This window comes from Falco biarmicus, chromosome 4 (genome assembly GCF_023638135.1).
Source record: "Falco biarmicus isolate bFalBia1 chromosome 4, bFalBia1.pri, whole genome shotgun sequence".
Taxonomy (NCBI): Eukaryota; Metazoa; Chordata; class Aves; order Falconiformes; family Falconidae; genus Falco; species Falco biarmicus.
Genome location: NC_079291.1, coordinates 75,408,432 through 75,424,746, shown reverse-complemented (window position 1 = coordinate 75,424,746; position 16,315 = coordinate 75,408,432). Strand labels below are relative to the sequence as shown.

Genomic DNA, 16,315 nt, shown 5'->3' with positions numbered 1-16,315 from the left:
CGCCTCAGGCAAACACAGAGGTAGGATAAGCCTGACAGACAACAGTGGCATTTGGTATTTCCATCACAAACAACCAGGGGATAAAAATCACTGCACAAGAACTGCACAAGAGGCTGCCGCCTTCCCTGTGAGTACAGGGAACCAGGAGAGCACAGGGGAGGTGGGACAGCGAGAGTGAAACCCAGAGAGAGCAAGAAAATAGCTCCTCTTCTGACACAGCTCAGTGTGATAACCTAATGGAGAAGCATCACATTACTGCTTACCCCTCTCCACCTCCAGATTACACCTGCACTTTGTCCTGGGCCATCCTCAGAAACACACAAATCTTTCTGCACACCAATGTCATAGCCATGCCATTATTTCTGTTAGGAGATGATACTGTAACTGAAATTATATGACTGGAATAAATCTATATCACTTCAGTTGTACCAGGTGTTAACAGTGCCTGACACCACTACACTGCTCCCCTTTCCTCACCAGAGTAGCTATACTGGCTTACTGTCTCCGTCACAAATAGCTCCTCTTCAGCTACACCAATACAGCTGAAACTGTAGGATGTATATTCTGTTACACAACGCCTTAAGCAATATTTGCCCATGAGAGCAGTTATTTGAACAAATATAATGATCACATAAGGAAAATGCTGTACTCTCAGATGAGAGGGCTGAAACATAATGCAGATGCTCCGAGTAAGAAGCTGCCTTTGCTACAGCAAAGCCAGCCCTACCAGGCCATCCAGCATACCTCCCAGCACAGTGACGGAGCTGGCCTCTTAACCAAGACCAGCTGGCTGCCTTTGAACCCATGCTAACCCAAACAGGCAGATGGAGAAGAGATCATGTTACAAGAGTCACTATCAAATGCCTTGCAAGACATATCCAGCTGCCTTAGTCTCATGTGGTGCTACAGACCCCCAACCTTCCCTCCACCAAGCTCTGCTTGCTAAAGCACCTTGCATGGCAAGGCCAGGCAATGGGAACGAGGGCTCTGCACACCTGCAGTAGCATTCACAAGACACTCCAAGGTTGCATCAAAACTGATCCAAGAGCAGGACATCCCCCCTCCAGTTAAGAACTAGCCATGTCACAGATCTCGGCCAACACCGGCCTGGTGACAGTCACCACTCAAAGACCAGAGTGCTCATGCACTTCATTGTTTCTCAAACCGTAGGAGATTCCTGCAGACCTTCTGCTGAGGCCGGACACTAAAGTCACATGCAGACTCCAGCTAGCCCATAAGCATCCAGGCAGACCAGACTGGCCAACACACAGCACACTGGTGTCCATTCGATTGATCCAAAGCCTTGGTCTGGATGAGGCCACATCAGCCTGGCTCATCTGAACGCAAAGGCAACACCATCGGACGCTCTCCTGCAGCAGACACTGCAAGTGTATCCTGAAGGTACAAGCTCAGACTGGCTTCCCACCACCCTGTCCTGTCTGCAGAGCAGGCTCTGAACCAGCAGGCTGAAAGCAGCCCAACCATGTAAAGTACAACACAGTCATCTCTCTGTCCCAGTCCTGGGCTGGGAACTGCCAGGGCACTGCACTTACTGCAGGCAAAGCAATGCAGAGTTTCTTAAATTAATTTAATTCCCTGCCTTTGTACTGCCTCAAACACACCCTGCGACAGTCACGCAGTTTCTATGGCTTAAGATTGCAAGGTCCTAGAAGACTCCACAATTTCTCTTCCACTCTTACGGCCTCTCCTTTCCCACGAGAAAACCTGGGGACGCCAGTATCCCCAGCCATAAGAGCACCTGGCCTTCGCACAGACAGGAAGGAGAGGGGAACACTCGAAGAAGGCATCAAAGCAAGGAAGACAGACAAGAACGAGAGGAGCAGGAGACAAGAAGCGGGGTAACCGTGCTTACAAACCAGAGGAGAAAAGGTCTTTTTCCCTTGAGCCCCTCCCAGCCCAGCACAACAGAAAAGCCTCTCACCCAACACGGTTTCTGCTCTGCAGGTCCGATGCCCAGCTGGTGTGAAGTCAGCCTGGTGTCCCTGGAATCAAACGGCTGCTGTTGGCACCAGCTGAGCGGCCCAGTTGGAGGAGCATGCTAGATGGTCTCTGCACAGAGCTGCTGGTACCTCACCAAGCCTGCTAGGAGCAGCTGCTGCACCAAGCTGGCGAACAGAGAGGAAAGGCATGCACGTAAGAATAAATGGCTGCCGAGACTCCAGGCTGATCAGCATCACACCAGCACGTGTAACCAACCTCACATTTTAGGTCACTCGGTCAGCATCCACTCAAACTGTAGCTCTTGGAAGGCTATGTGCTTCCCACACCATTCGGCTGGTGACGGGCTGGAGCTGGGTCCTGCCTGGAGACTGGAACTAGTCTGCTTGTGCGTCGACTCAGATTCTTCACTCGTGGTTTCAAAACTTTTTGTGGTGACTGTATAGTTCTGTGCCCACTGCTGGCCTTACTCTCCCTGACGGTGGCTGCTGCTTAGCATTCTGGTGAGAGCTGTTGTTGTACCAGGTAACACAACACCTCAGGAGCACAGCAGGATCTTAACAATAAGGATTCTGGACAGCTCTTGACAATTAGCAGCAGGGCAGGATCTCCCAAGGGGTCTGGATGTGAACGCAGGGATGTCTGGAGGGCCACACCGCCTGAATGTTCAAACACAGAAACAGATGTTAATTACTCTGCATGGCCAGGACATCGTTAGCAGTTACATCCACTGAAAATTCAAAAGTACAAATTCCTCTGATTATGTCAAACGTGACCATCCCACCCCAGAAGGCATGATGTTTGAATACCTGCCTCAGCAAACCTCCCTCCCCCAAGACATCTCCCTTTCCCCCTTCATATTCTCTGCTCTCGAAACAAACTGTTTTAATGAATTTCATACTTTGTGAAAGTGCTGTCTCCTTTGGGATGGACTTTTATCAGCTGGAGGCAACAAGAACCCTTGTCCATAACTGTTTGGCTCACCAGCACACTCTCAGACTGGGGAAGGAGTGAAAAAGCAAACAAGGATTCAGCCAGAATAATGTGATCACTGAGCCTCTTCGGGGGCACGACAGAAGCACACAAGAGCAACAGACCCAGCTGTGCCCCCACCACCTTGCCCACTCTCCCCACAGCCGCACTGTCAGGTGCAGCATGATGTCCCTGGGGTACATTAGCGTGAATTCACAAAGAGCTTTTCTCTTCCAGTGCTCTGCACCACTGAGGCCTCCAGGCAGCGAGGAAAAGACAACCTGTGGTGAAACACCTGGACACGCACTGCCAAAGGAATCAAACCAGCAAATGGAGAACGTTACAGAGCGGGCAAGTGACACCACTCAGGGATTACTAAAAAGTAAATAAGGAACTGATTAAGGTTTAAAAGGACCAGCCTGATCCTTTTAGGAGAAGGGTCTGTACGTCACTGGCTACATAAGGAACTCCAGGCCCACAGCATCCCCAAGGCACTCAGACAGCTGAGCCGCTCCTGCTCACTGGAAAGGCTTAAGGCTTATGAGAGCTACAGAGCGAGCAAGACAAACACCAGAGGATGGAGTACCCCACAAATGCCTACATCAGTCTGCGTGACACCATGTCATTTTTCTTGCAGGAGACGTGTTTGCATACGCATGGGCTAGGAAGAGAAACCGCTTAACACCCAGCAGCTTAAAATAAAGCCTTTTGGCTATGCTGAAATTCCAAAGACTGCCCAAGCCCTGCCCGCTGGCCTGAGTCTTGCAGGCAGGTGACAGATACGGACAAGCTGGAGAGCAAGACCTTGACCACACCAGTGCTGCAACCTCTCCAGAGAGCAGAGCTGCCATGGCAGGGAGGACACAGCCCAGCACACAAGGACGCCTGCGCCATGTTCCCACTTCCACAGACCAGCACAAATACAGGGGAGTTAACTTCTTACTTAGCCAAGCTGTCTGAGAGCTAGCTTCTCTGCAAACCTTTTTATTACAGGAGCAGAAGGACCTTTTGCTGCCAGAGGAACACAACACAAGTTGGGAAGCTGCCAGAGATACCCTCAGTCAAGCAAAATCATCTGGGCTGGGGCTGGGAACAAGACGCTGGAGGGGAAACTTTGATGCCACAGGAAGCACCAAGTTAGAAGCGCAGCTGGGTGGTATCACCGGAGGGGGGTGACAGCTTTTTGTAAGGTCTCAGTCTCTATTTTACTCAAGTGAATGTGCATTGATAACACTGCAGCTTCCGTAAGGACTGCTAATCCCAGGACTGGGGTGAGACGCCAGCTTAGCCTCCCTGACACGGTGCAATCGCCACCCTCCTCTAATGCTGACGCTGTTCAGGCCCAGAGCATTTAGTTAGCGCCCTGGCTTGCTACAAAAGGGGCTGCATTGCAGGAACAGAAGAGCTATTTCTGGTTTTTAAGAACACACATTAGAGTCTACACCACTGGCAAAGTGCAGAGGCATGCATTTGTAGGGGAACAGAGATATGGTTCCAATACCGTTTTTAATGTGCAAGCCTAAAGACTCAGCTTCAGTTTTTAGAAATCAGACTTGATCATCTCAAGCCGGCAAAAATAGCCCCGTGTTCCCTCAAGTTATTTTCTTTTCAACTAGGCAGGGTACAGCACAATAGGAAATATCAGCAGTTATGTACTCAACCTCCAGAAACCCAAAGGGCCAATTCTAGCAACCCACGGCAGCTTTCCAATCCTCCCTGATCTATTTGCCGGAGTTAGCCTGAAAAGCATGCTGCCCCCAAGCCATTCAGCAAACTCCACGTCCCACTAATTACATCAATATAAACGTATTATCTTGGCTGTCAAACATCGGCTGCTTGAACAGGACGTCGCTCTGCAATCTAAATGCAGGAAAACAATTGCTCTTTCTGCTGGTGACACATTTCTTTGGATCTTATTTCCTTTCCAGGCCTCCCCCTTCTCCCTCCTGCCCAGGCACCAAGGCAGCAGCCGATTTTTTCAGAGCAAGAGGAAATGGCACACAAAACCCCTCAGCATCTTTCAAGCAATGGAACACGAGCAAATTTTGGGAACATCGTTGGTATTTCCTATCAGCTAACCTGAGAGCTGCCAACGCACAGGGAAGGGAGCTGTGAAGGCAAGAGTTAAATGAGTTAAATGTTTCTTGGCTGCAGGCAACAGCCCTTCTGCCTCTCTTGCCTTCTTCAGCTGCCATTACTAAATACAAGGCAAGCATCAACACTCCAAAGAGCAATAAGAGCATGACAAAAACTTGGTAGCAGCCTGCTCCTCTCTGCCCAGCTCAGTGACAGCAGCCTGGAAAGGGCTGCATACTCAGGCAGGGTCCAACAGCAACCAGCAAGGTGGAGGCAAATGCAGGCAGGTCCAGGAGGCTCGTGAGGAGACAGCAGACAGCACTTCTCGCTCTGAGGAGTGGGATTATGATGGAAAATGAGGAGGAAGCCACTGACTCACCTGTCCCACCTGCATAAGCGGCTTTCCCAAGGCTGCACTGGATATGACCTTTCTCAGAGCCCCAAGTTCCACAAATCGGTTTCCTCCCAGCATTGCATGCTAGGAGAAAGCCATCATGACAGGACACCGGGCTCCAACACACGTTTTCCAAACCAGCCTCCTCTTTCCCTTCCCCTGGGTCTGACCGCAGGCAGCCACAGCCCTTCACTCCAGCCTCCCCGGCTTTAAAAAGACCCTCACTTGCGGAAATGCCACAGGATCCGTTTCTTTCTAGGCCCTTCTGCTCGCAGAAAGGGCCAGGACAAACCCAGACACAGGGAGGGGGGGAAAAAAAAAAAAAAAAAAAAAAAAAAAAAGCCTGGCTTTAGACAAAGCGGGAAAGTGGGAGGAAAAAAGCATTTCTCCTACTTGCATCTCACCTGTGAGCAGATGACATCCCCACCAGCGGAGATCAGCACAGCCACGTCCGCACACACCAGCCTGGAAACTGGCTGGGTCTCTCTCTAGGTCTCACGTGCAACCACTGCAAACTTGGCAAGCTCCCACAAAACCTCCAGGACGGATGAAAGCAGCATATTTTCCACAAGATAAAGCCAATCATGCTCAGCTGGCTGAGGGAACACTAGGGCCCAGGTCATTCCCCTCCGCAAAGCCAGCGGTATTTAGAGAAAAGGTAAAGAAAGGGTGCCCAGAAGAAAGGTAAAGGTACCCTGCAGGCAGCCCCTGAGAGCGCAGGGGTAATCGGTGCATCTCATGGGGGCATCCAGGGCCCTCCACAGGGCCACCCAGCCCTTCCACTACTATGAGACAGCTCCAAGTCTGGGCAGGACACTTGACCTTTTTCATGTGCAACTTTAGCAGTTTCAGTTTGGTTTTCAGTATTTATTCTGATTCAAAAGACACCCATGCCTCAGGTTCCCTCACAACCAAGTCATCAGGCTCAAGGAAGCCGTTTTCTTTCCTGCCAAAGCAATATGGCTTAGCAAACACAGCAAGTCACATCAAACCTTCAAAGGCCTCTCCAGCCCTCCAACTCCACCCGGGGAAGGGAGCAATGTTGGGTCTTGCCTTCTGCCTTCAACTGTTAAAGCCTTGGACACAAACAGAAGCTGATGCAACTTTAAACTAGTTCATATGCCCACATACATAAAATCACAGTAATTTGAATCATGCCTCTCTGACACATGTTCTGCTACTGCAACTCGTTCCTCAGGCAGAGCTCAGTCCTGCCCTGTTCACTCACGGGCACAAGCCAGTCTGTTCAGCAGTGGGTCTCGAGAAATGGCCAGGGAAAAGCCACCAGCAAACTCGCAGGAGGCCAGTCTGCCATGGGGCCGTTCTACCACTATGGGTCTGCTCCAGTTTAGGAAAGGTGGCACCTCACACAGAGTACTGCCCCGAAGGTCAAGTCCCTACGGACAATGCACAAAGTATGGCAAGAGCTCTGTGTTGAGATCACAAGGGCTACAGTCCGGGACCTGCAGCCTATTTCCGTGAGCCAGCGGCTGGGATCTGCGCTGCCCGTCTCCACCTTGGCTCCCTCTAAACGCATCTCCTGGCTTCCATTACCTCCCAACTGACCCGCAGCTGTGCACCACTGTCCATGCACGATCGCCCCAAGCCATGTACAGTAAGCACTTCTCACATAACCTTCTGTCTGACCATGAAAAACCACCCATCCGCATCCCAGGCCCGAAGGCCTACAGAGTGCTGAGCACCAGCTGAGATTTTGATCTGAAAAAACACTTGGAGGAAACAACATGACATTTCAAACACAACGTACACATTCTTCGATCTCTCCCAACAGTTCACCAGGCGACCACTCTAAAGCATTTGTTCCTCGATGCTTGGGAGGGATGTACCCAGAAAGAAGCACAGGGAAGGGAAAGAAGAGCTGCTCAGAAAATGGAGAGGCTGGCCAGCAGACAGAGCCTTTCCATCCGTTTTAAGAGACTTCTGCATCCAGGGTCTGGAGGCTGACGTGCTTACAACTGCAGCTGAGCCGACACGAGTAAAATCCAGGAGTCTGAATGAGGCATCGCGGCCCGAACAGCCTTAGGATGCTTGAGACCCAAGCAGAAGAGCCAGCCGGCCGATTCTAAAGGCCAAACTCACAAATGCTTTGGGAACTCTGCACAAAACCCTGCTCAGCCCCCCGCAGGCGGGTTTCTAACCTGGAGGGTAGCGTGGCAGACCTGAAGGACAGGGGTCCCCGGCCATCTCGGGGGCTGCGCCGTGGTCCAGCCCAGCAGCCGACGCTCAGCAGCACCGTGCCCGTTACCGGCCGTACACGAGGCTCCCGAGAGGGGAACCGGGCGGGCTGACCCCCCGGCACCCAGCGGAGCAGGGGCGCGGCGCAGGCAGGGAAGGGGGCGCAGCGCGGGGGTGCACGAAGCCCCCCCACCCCCCCAGTCTCCCCACGACTCTCAAGTTCATCAAAACCCCGTCTGGGCGCGCAGCCGGACTGAGGTACGACGCGAGGAACCGCAACCCTCGGGCCACCCCCAACCCCCGGGCGAGGCCCCCTCAGGAGCCGCACAGCCCCCGGGGGGCTCCCGGTTGCCCCCAGCCGCGGGACCCCCTCCGCCCCGGCCTCCAGGCCCGGCTCCCAGCCCGCCGGGCTCGGGCCCACCGGCAACAGGTGGTGCGGGGCGGCCCCGGGCCCAGCCGGGGGCTCCGGCCGGGAGAGCTCCGACCCACCGGCGCTGGCGGGAGCCGCGGCCCGCGGTGCTGCGGCGGGAGGCCCCAGGCGGCCCGTGCCCGCCTCCCCCGCGCTCCCGCCGCCGCTTACCTGGGGATGGAGGCGGCCGCGCTGCTGCTCGCGTCCCCCCCGGCTCCGCACTTTCCCCCGGGCAGAGCAACTTCCACCCCCTCCCGCCCGCCCGCCGCGGCGCCCGGCCGCTCTGCCGGCGCCTTCCTCCCGCTCCGCCGCCGGCCCGGCCTGCCCCGGAGTCCCCGAGCCCGCCCTTACGCCGCCGCCGTGGCGTAGCGCCCCATCCCGGCCCCCGGGCGCTACGGCGCGGAAAGAGCGCAGGGGCCGTCGTGAATCGCGCGGGGGGACTACAAGCCCCGGGGGGCGCGGCGCGGAGGAAGCGGAAGGCGGCGGCCGAGCGGGGCGCACCGGGAGCGGTGGTTCGGGGCCGCCGGCGGCGGGCGCGGCGCGGCCTTCAGGGGCAGGACTACAACTCCCAGCGTGCCTTGCGGCCGCAGCGCACAGCGCCGCCCCAGGCCGGGAGGTCTGTGGCCCCGCGGGCCCCGGCCGCACGGCGCTCTGGGACCCCCATTGCCCGCGGGCCCGGGCAGGGCCCCGGCGTGAGGAGGCGGCGGGCCGGGCCCCGGGCGTGTCCCGGCCTTCCCGCTGCGCGGCCGGCCCAGCCGCCCGGGAGGCGAACGCTGGCTAATTACAGATCTTAATGACCTGGCGGCACATGAAGCGAAGCCGCGAGCGGCACGGAGTTGCCTCAGCCCTCCGGGCGGCGTGCAGCCCTGCTTCAGCCCCGCAGCGCAGGAGCCGTGCCGGGGCCATGCGTGGCCAGGTGGGTGCAGCTGGGGCCAGGGCTGCCACCACCCCCACACCTACACACCCCGCTGCCAGCCCCGGCCACCCCAAGCCAGCCCAGGTTGCCCCGGCCCAGCCCCAGCCCAGCCCGGCCACCCCAAGCCAGCCCCCTGCCCTGCTCGCCCGCTCCAGAAGACCCTGGGAGCCTCCCGCTGCAGGGAGAGGAGCGGGAGCACCTGCCGAGGCCGGGGTGCGGGGGTGCCCCCTCTCAGAGTCACAAGTGCCAACGGGGAGGGGGGTCCCAGACGCGAACTGGCCCAGCCGGCCTGGCACACACAGTGTGCAATAAAGGGCCGTTGTTCCAGCAAAAGCAGTGTCGTGCATGCCACCGCACTCGAAGGGGGGATTAATGGTTGCTCAGTGAAGGACAGCTGCTCAACAGGGGACACGTTATCATCCGGCTGTTGGACCCTCCCCAGCGGGGACCCGAGGTGTTCTGTGCGGGCAGCTGAGGGGAGCCGGTGGCAACGCATCGGGGAGACCTGTCAGCCTTCTGTAAGGCAACACAGAGAGCAAAACCCAAGTCGGTAGCTTCTGCTTCTGCTCACCTCTGTAAGATGTAACTGCTAGTCATATCGATGCGTTTATTTGGAGCCAGATCTTTTCTAGGGGAGGCAGTAGCAGCCCTGCCTTTGTTCTTCAGGGTGGACCCAGGGAAGTGCAGCCCCCACTGCCGTCACCCACAGGCAGGTCTCCCAGACTGGGGAAATGGCAGGACACGGTGGTGCCCGGCCTGTGCCCAAGGAAAGCACAGGGCAGGTATCCCAGCACACAGCCCTGCATGGGCCTGTGTGGTCAGCACCCCAGAATGGCCAGTGGGGTTCCCCTGCCCATCGTAGGGCAAAACCTGTTGGGATCACCTGAGGAAAAGGTGAAGTTGGGCTTAGAAAGAAACTGCTGGCTACACCATGACGGCCATTTCAAGTAAGACCTATCACCATCTACACTACTGAGTGTTAACTCTAATGAGAACTCAGCTCATGGCGACACATTTGGACGCCATTCAGTGCCTGCACATTGGCATCTGGGGCCACATGAGGTACCCTGGGGTGTCTGAGATGTCCACACAAGTCTGTCACATCAGACCTATCGGATGGATGTCTTCATCCTTGCTCTCTTCAGCTTTACAGAATAGCAGCTGGAGACAAAGAAGAATCCTCAAAGCACCTAAAATGTCTGTGCATGCTTATGTGTGGGCAATTAATTAAGCCACTTTTGTTATGCATATGGTTATTAATTGAGACACGAGAACTATAACTGCATAGTACTGAGTGAAGAAAGCAGGGGCAGAATCACTCCATACTCGGTGTGGGTTTCAACATCATACCTACCCAGCACGAAAAAAACAGCTGCTGACACCCAGCTCTTCTGGTGTGATGGGGGAGTTCCTGGCTGAAATTACATTATCTGTTTGGCTCTCTGTACTTGGAGAATAAATGTATAAAACTGACTTTGCCGAGTTACAAAGCAATTTTAGGTAGTGGATGAACATCAGCATGTTCTGTTAGGAAGTCACACGAACTGGGATTTGCATCGCCTAATTTTAGATGTATAAACCAATGCATGTAAATTGTACTGGCCATCACATCTTCATCTATGAGCAACAGAGAAAGACAGAGGGTTCCAATTATTCCAGGTAAGTTCCTATTTCTGTCATTGATTGTAAACAGAATCAAACATCAGCTGACACAGAAAAGGCATCAGTATTTTGGTGAACTGCGTTTCTGGAGGAAAGCGAATGCCTTGGTCACACTGAAAGCCTTGCTGTGGGCAAGGGGAATGTTATCCACTGCTCTGCCCTGATCAAACCTCATCATCTTATCACAGAAAGCAATCACATTTTTCAGGCACTGTAACTGCATGCTAACTGTTCCCCATCTTCTCCTCCACCTGCCATGCCTTCTGAAAGGACTCATTCAGTGTTTTTTCCTGGGGACTGAAGCAAAGCTGGGTGGCCTGCAGCTGCCCAGGTCATCCCGAGCCTTTTTTGACAACGGTGCCAAACTTGCTTTCCTCCAGTTGCAAAGGCTCTTCCCCAGCCACCACGACTTTGCAATGCTGACAGAAAGCATCTCTGCAAAAGCACCAGCCAGCACTCCCAGCGCCCCAGGCTGCAGCCTGTCCAGCCCCACAGACTTCCACAGTAGAGATCCAACAAGCAAATGCTGTACAAATCCTCATGGATTCCACCATTTGTCAGTGCAGACGCAGGTTCTGATGAGATGGCTCCGTATCCTCGGTGCCTCCTCCAGTAGATGAGTTTGCCTGGTGCTGCCCGTGAGCTAGCGCATAATGGGGTGCTCTAGGGGGTGTGAGAAATCGGGAGCTAACCCAGAGCAGACCCAGCTAGGCAGGCACGAAGGATGGCATGCTCGGGGTTGGCAAGGAGCAGAGGCTGCACAGGGAGGCTTCCTGGCCAAGTTCCTGCAGCCAGTGCTGGAACCAGCAGCTCCTATTTGAGGTGCATAAGGTAAGAGGGAGAGCTAATGTGTTCAGCCACACAAGGATCTTCCAGTCCTTGTTTCCCAAGACACCAAGCTTTCACTGAGCGCTTCCCTCCATCCTTGCCTCCTCTCTGCCTCCAGTCTACCCTAGCTCGGGACTGTCCAGGAGCTCTTTTCTGGTACCTGCCCTCAACCCTCTCATTTACAGCCTAAGGAACAAGGAGGTCCTGATGGCTCTCTGAAGGGCTGGATGGAAGGTCATGCTCAGAGCATGTGGTCCATCACCTCTTGGAGAGGAAGTCTTCCTCTGCATGTCCTTGAGTTGTTGTAACAGAAGGCTTTTTGCAACAGGACAGGTGCAAAGAACTGTAACTGTTGACTAAATATATATATTTATTATGTATGTGTATCTGTCACTGATCAGAGTGAGATTTTTTTACCTAGTAGGGATCACAAAAGAAAGTTTTGTAGATGGTACTCCTGCTTGTCCACGTGTGTATGGTGTATGCATGCGTGTAAGAGCAGGACATTTAAGGGAACAATATTGTACAAACCCAGAAGAGTTTTGATTTGTCGAGATAACACATCACCCACGTGTAGCGCAAGGAGGAAATAAGACTCAAAGAACGTGAGAGGTATTGCTGAGGCCCAGAGTCCCCAGGGGAAGAGCCACACTGTATTTGTTGAAAGGCACGGGTCCAACATGCTGTTGGCAGTACGGTGCCTTACAGCGGGTGGGTAGCCCTCCTGCCTGCCAAGTGCCACGTGCTGTGTTCTTCAGTGGACAGATGAGGCGGTGGTGATGAATGCTTCTGCCATAACTGCGCCAGGATGTGTTCCATGCCCTGTATTGTCTTTTTCAGTGGGGTTGTGACACTCAAACCCCTCCCTGTTTGAGAAAAAGGTATTCATTCCCTCTACTCGGGGAGGGTTGTCTGTTCTGAAGTGCCCAGATGATCCCAGGACCCCACATTGGGGCTCTGTAAGCTGACCCACACCAGCCTCTGAGACCTGGGACTGAGTCTGTGGCCTAGAACAGCCACCTGGGCCCCACATCCCAGGGACTTGTGGCACAGGGCAAGGCTCTAGAGCTGTGGGGATGTCCACGGGACTCTGGAGTACTATGAATTCCCTGCAGTCCTTTCTCACTAGAGAAGAAGAGGCATCGGGGCTTCCTCAAGGGAATGTGGGAGCCCTGGGGAAATTGGGCATCCCCGTGGGTGTGGTGTGTCCTCAGGAGACATCACAGTCCCCAGTTCCTCACAAGCATTGCAGAAGCGTGCAGGGGCACCTTGGAGATGTGAGGCATCCCAACCAGGCTCTCATTAGTGAGGTGGGGGTGTCAGGGGACCCCAGGGAGGTGGGGCACCTGCAGCGGTTACTCACCAGTGGGACAGTGGGCTCTGTTATCCTTGGGGCACAGCGTGCGTTGACAGGGGCCAGGGGAAGCCTCCCCATCTGTGGCGTCATCAGGGTCAGCCAGGCTGAGCAGCACCAAGTTGGTGCAGGCATAGGTTCGCTTCAGGCTGCAGCAGTTTGGGGGAGAAGCACTCCTGGGGGGCTCTGTGCTGCGAGGGCAGAGGTAGTGATGGGGACCCCCATGGCCACAGGGCAGCAACCTCTGTGGCCACAGGAAGGAAGCACAGGCCCCAACCCCCCTGCAGCCCCCACAACCCTTCTGTTAACCCCAGTGCCCCCCTATTGCCAGATAACCCTCAATAGCCCCCACCAACTCCCCAGTCTCCCCCTTGACTCTCCACCTGCCCCAGTGCCTGCCAACAACTCCCGCTGATTCTCCAGCTCCGCCAGGGACCCTCGAGCTTCCCCAGCACCGCACCTCCCTCTAGAGCCCCCCAGTGACAACCCGCAGGATCCTACTGCCCTCTCACAACCCATGACTGCCCCTCCACTTGATTCCCTACTTGCTGTCCCACCCTGAGCTGCCTTTTACCGGAGGAAAGAGACCGCTGTGGGCTTTGTGAGGGCCTGGGGGACACCCAGGCCCAGCAGGGGCCTGGGGGCTGCAGGCTGAGCATAGATGCCTGATGTGGAATGCATGGCCTCTCTGATCTCCTTTGACTGCAGGAGAGTTTTCAGCCCTGCGCTGGCCATGTCCCTGTTGGTGCGATGGTTAGGAGGGGTCTGAGGGGTCTGGCTTCCCCCACCCCTGGCACAGCAGGGGGCTCCTGCCTGTCACTCTGACCTCACAAAGACTGGCAATACAGGTCACAGGCTTCTGTCCCAGCCCCTCCCCTTACTACCTCAGTTACCCTTTGGATTGCTGGTTTAACCATTTCTATCCCCAAAGGACTTAGAACCACAGAGTTGGAAGGGATCCATAAGGATCATCAACTCCCTGCACATCATGAAGTTGGTGCTACCCAGTACAAAGTGCCCCGTAAGTGGGGCCAACATGGGCAGGGAGACTCCAACTCAGGAAGGGCTGAAGACAGAGAAGGAAGTGCTAAAGGGTAAAGAATTTTTGGCAGCAGTGCCACTTCTGCTGTCCCCTCTTGGCAGAGAAGCGGGTGACAGGTGGAAGCTTAATTTTCACTGGAAGTCTCTGTCAGAACAGGTTGGTAGAAATGGGCTGGCAAGACTGGAAGTGGATGGCTGCTGTGTGTGCGCGCGTGCGCAGGAGCTCACCATAACACACTTCCCTTCACCAGACTACTCCACATTTCCCTGGGACCTACAGCATCCCTCCTGTTACTGTTAGGCCCACATCCCCCTGCTGCCAGATCTTGTCAGGTGACATAAAAAGTGGAGGAAGGTGGGGGGCAGAGATCACCAGGGCTTAACAATAAAACTCACTGAAGGCAAAAGAAACTGCCGTATGAGTAGCACCTGGAATAATGTGGACTAGGGAGAAAGTAAATGACAGAAAAACTGAGGCAATGCAGAATAAAGACTCTTTTATAGAAGAGATAATGCAGTTGCAGTTCTCATGTTGTTCACTGAAGGAGGAAATCAGCTTTTTGCCATCAGTGGTGCTCACTGGGTTCTTCTTTCAGGGGTGGAATAATTTCTCCCGTCTCTAAAATTCTGTCCCCCTAATGGAGTGAGAGAGCACAGTGAGCATTTCCTCCTGCACCCAGTCTCTCCCTTCACACAGTGCAGCCTTTCAATTAAGCTACAGTCATCCCCACTTCCAGACAAAAAAAATCTTACCGCAGCTTACTCAGAACACTCTCATTCACTCAACATTTCCCAGGATGCTGAAATATCACCGTAGCCAAACGATATGAAATCTGTACTTCACCCCTTCTTTTCAGCTACAGAACAGCAGCCAAAACATTTTGAGATTACCTTGTTTTAAAAATGAGTATTGGACTTACAGCACTGCATAACCGCCTTCAACACAGCACAGCTTTAAAGGTTCAGTCTCCAAGCCCAAGGCCTGTAGCCCACGAAGAGCTACGTAATCCCTCAAAAATCAATCTGGTGCCCAACTGCTGTTTGTTACAGCTCCAGGTGCTATCTTGGCTGACTGAGCTGACCTAACTCGAGTGGGTAATCAGGCTGAAGTCAGAGGCCCACAGCTTGACCTTCAGTATGTTGCTATGTCGTTGTTAGGGATGGAACTTTTTATAATTTTATTTTAGATAAAGCACAATTAGGAGGCTGTTATGCAAAAAAAATGCAACTGTTAAGAAACATGGACTGTCTGCTCTGAGGACAAGATGAAAACTTTTCAAAAATACAGTAACTGTGCTGCTCCTGTGCAGCCTGCCCACAGCATCAAGCACATCCCTCTAGAAATTCTCCCTGCACAAACCTGCACTTGTCCCCAAGTCACCCCCTTCCTGCTCGGAAAGTTAAAGAAGTATTAACAGACTTACTGGGAATATCCGTGGATTTGACACAACAACACCATGCGGCACTTTCTGAAAGCAGGAGGGAGAGGGAAGGAGTAAAGAAAAAAGGAGCGTTACCCAGAGAGAGTACACAGGATTTCCAAACTAGGGAAAACAACGCTTCTTAAACACAGGCTTTACTGAGTACAAGGCTCATCAAGCCAGGTTCTTTCCGCTAGTCAGAGAAACACCCGAGGCTAATAAAGTTACACCTCCCAAGCAAGACGAGATGGCATTAGTGGAAGGTCTGTCCCATGGTCAGTGTCGGCCACCCCCCTCACCACAGCAGCGCCAGCTATCCCCAGGCTCGCAGATCCTCCAGGAAAGCCACGACTAAGGCACAGCTCCCTGGCTCGCGGGGGGCAGCGCGACCACTGCTGCCCAGGGCCGCAGCAGGCCACAAACCTGCATTCGTACCACCCAGCGCCGAAAGGCAAGCGGCGAAGAGCCGGCGGGGCTGCCGTGAGCTGCAGCAGGCACTCTGCCCGGCCGTCCCGCAGCGCCCCCCGCGGCCACTTCTGCTTCTGCCCCGCCGTGAGGGGCCTCCTCCCAGAGCCTGGCCCCGGCCCCCCCCGCCCCGCTCCCCTCGGGCAGGGACGCACCATGACGTGGTACTTCAAGCAGTAGAGGATGATCCAGGCGGGGACGAGGACCCGCGTCAGGACGAAGGTGCCGCTCTCGAAGGCCTTGAACACCTGCGGGGCAGCGGGAGGCGCGTCAGGCCCGGTCCGGTGGGGCCCGGCCGGGTGGGCCCCGCTCCCCCGCCGCGCTCACCTGGTGCCGCCAGAACCCGCCGGGCTGCAGGAACCGCTCCCAGAAGGCGGCCACCGGCCCCAGCTGCCGCCGCGGCAGGACGGGCTCCCGCTCGCTCAGCTCCTGGTCCCGCAGCCAGCGGCGCCGCAGGGCGCGCAGCTGCTGCAACCGCAGCTTCTCGTCCTCGGTGTAGCCGCTCATGGCGCCGTCGGCCCCGGTCTCGGCCCCGGTGCGGCAGGCGGGCACCGTGTCCTTCCCCACGACGCGCGGCGATGACGCCCTCCGGCCGCAGTGCAAGACGTCATCAGGGTGCGCG

At 55.0% G+C, this 16,315-nt stretch overlaps 2 protein-coding genes across 12 annotated transcripts in view; both read right to left on the bottom strand.

The window, feature by feature from the left end:
- CAPN15 (calpain 15) overlaps nt 1–8,538 on the bottom strand; it is a 60,797-nt gene extending 52,259 nt beyond the window's left edge. For 7 of the 11 annotated variants that reach the window (XM_056338760.1, XM_056338765.1, XM_056338762.1 and 4 more), the window contains exons 1-3: nt 8,358–8,536; nt 2,218–2,618; nt 1,943–2,126 (exon numbers count right to left, since the gene is read on the bottom strand). The gene's annotated coding sequence lies outside the window, so the exon portion shown is untranslated. Of the gene's footprint in view, nt 1–1,942; nt 2,127–2,217; nt 2,619–2,860; nt 2,939–8,177; nt 8,298–8,357 lie in introns of those variants that run through there. The other 4 variants (XM_056338773.1, XM_056338768.1, XM_056338764.1 and 1 more) reach the window with 4 other exon arrangements.
- Nucleotides 8,539–14,287: 5,749 nt separating this feature from the next.
- NDUFB6 (NADH:ubiquinone oxidoreductase subunit B6) lies at nt 14,288–16,284 on the bottom strand. Its single transcript, XM_056338782.1, has 4 exons — nt 16,021–16,284; nt 15,849–15,941; nt 15,232–15,276; nt 14,288–14,442 (listed from the first exon to the last, which is right to left on the bottom strand). The coding sequence occupies exons 1-4, from the start codon at nt 16,198–16,200 to the stop codon at nt 14,374–14,376; spliced, it is 387 nt and encodes a 128-aa protein (XP_056194757.1). The 5' UTR covers nt 16,201–16,284; the 3' UTR covers nt 14,288–14,373.
- Nucleotides 16,285–16,315: the final 31 nt, after the last annotated feature.

Coding starts and splice junctions, on each gene's coding strand:
- NDUFB6 (XM_056338782.1), bottom strand. CDS start 16,200: ATGAGCGGCTACACCGAGGACGAGAAGCTGCGGTTGCAGCAGCTGCGC. Junction 15,942..16,020: donor GCGGGTTCTGGCGGCACCAG/GTGAGCGCGGCG, acceptor GCTGCCCCGCAG/GTGTTCAAGGCCTTCGAGAG. Junction 14,443..15,231: donor CAAATCCACGGATATTCCCA/GTAAGTCTGTTA, acceptor TCACTCCATTAG/GGGGACAGAATTTTAGAGAC.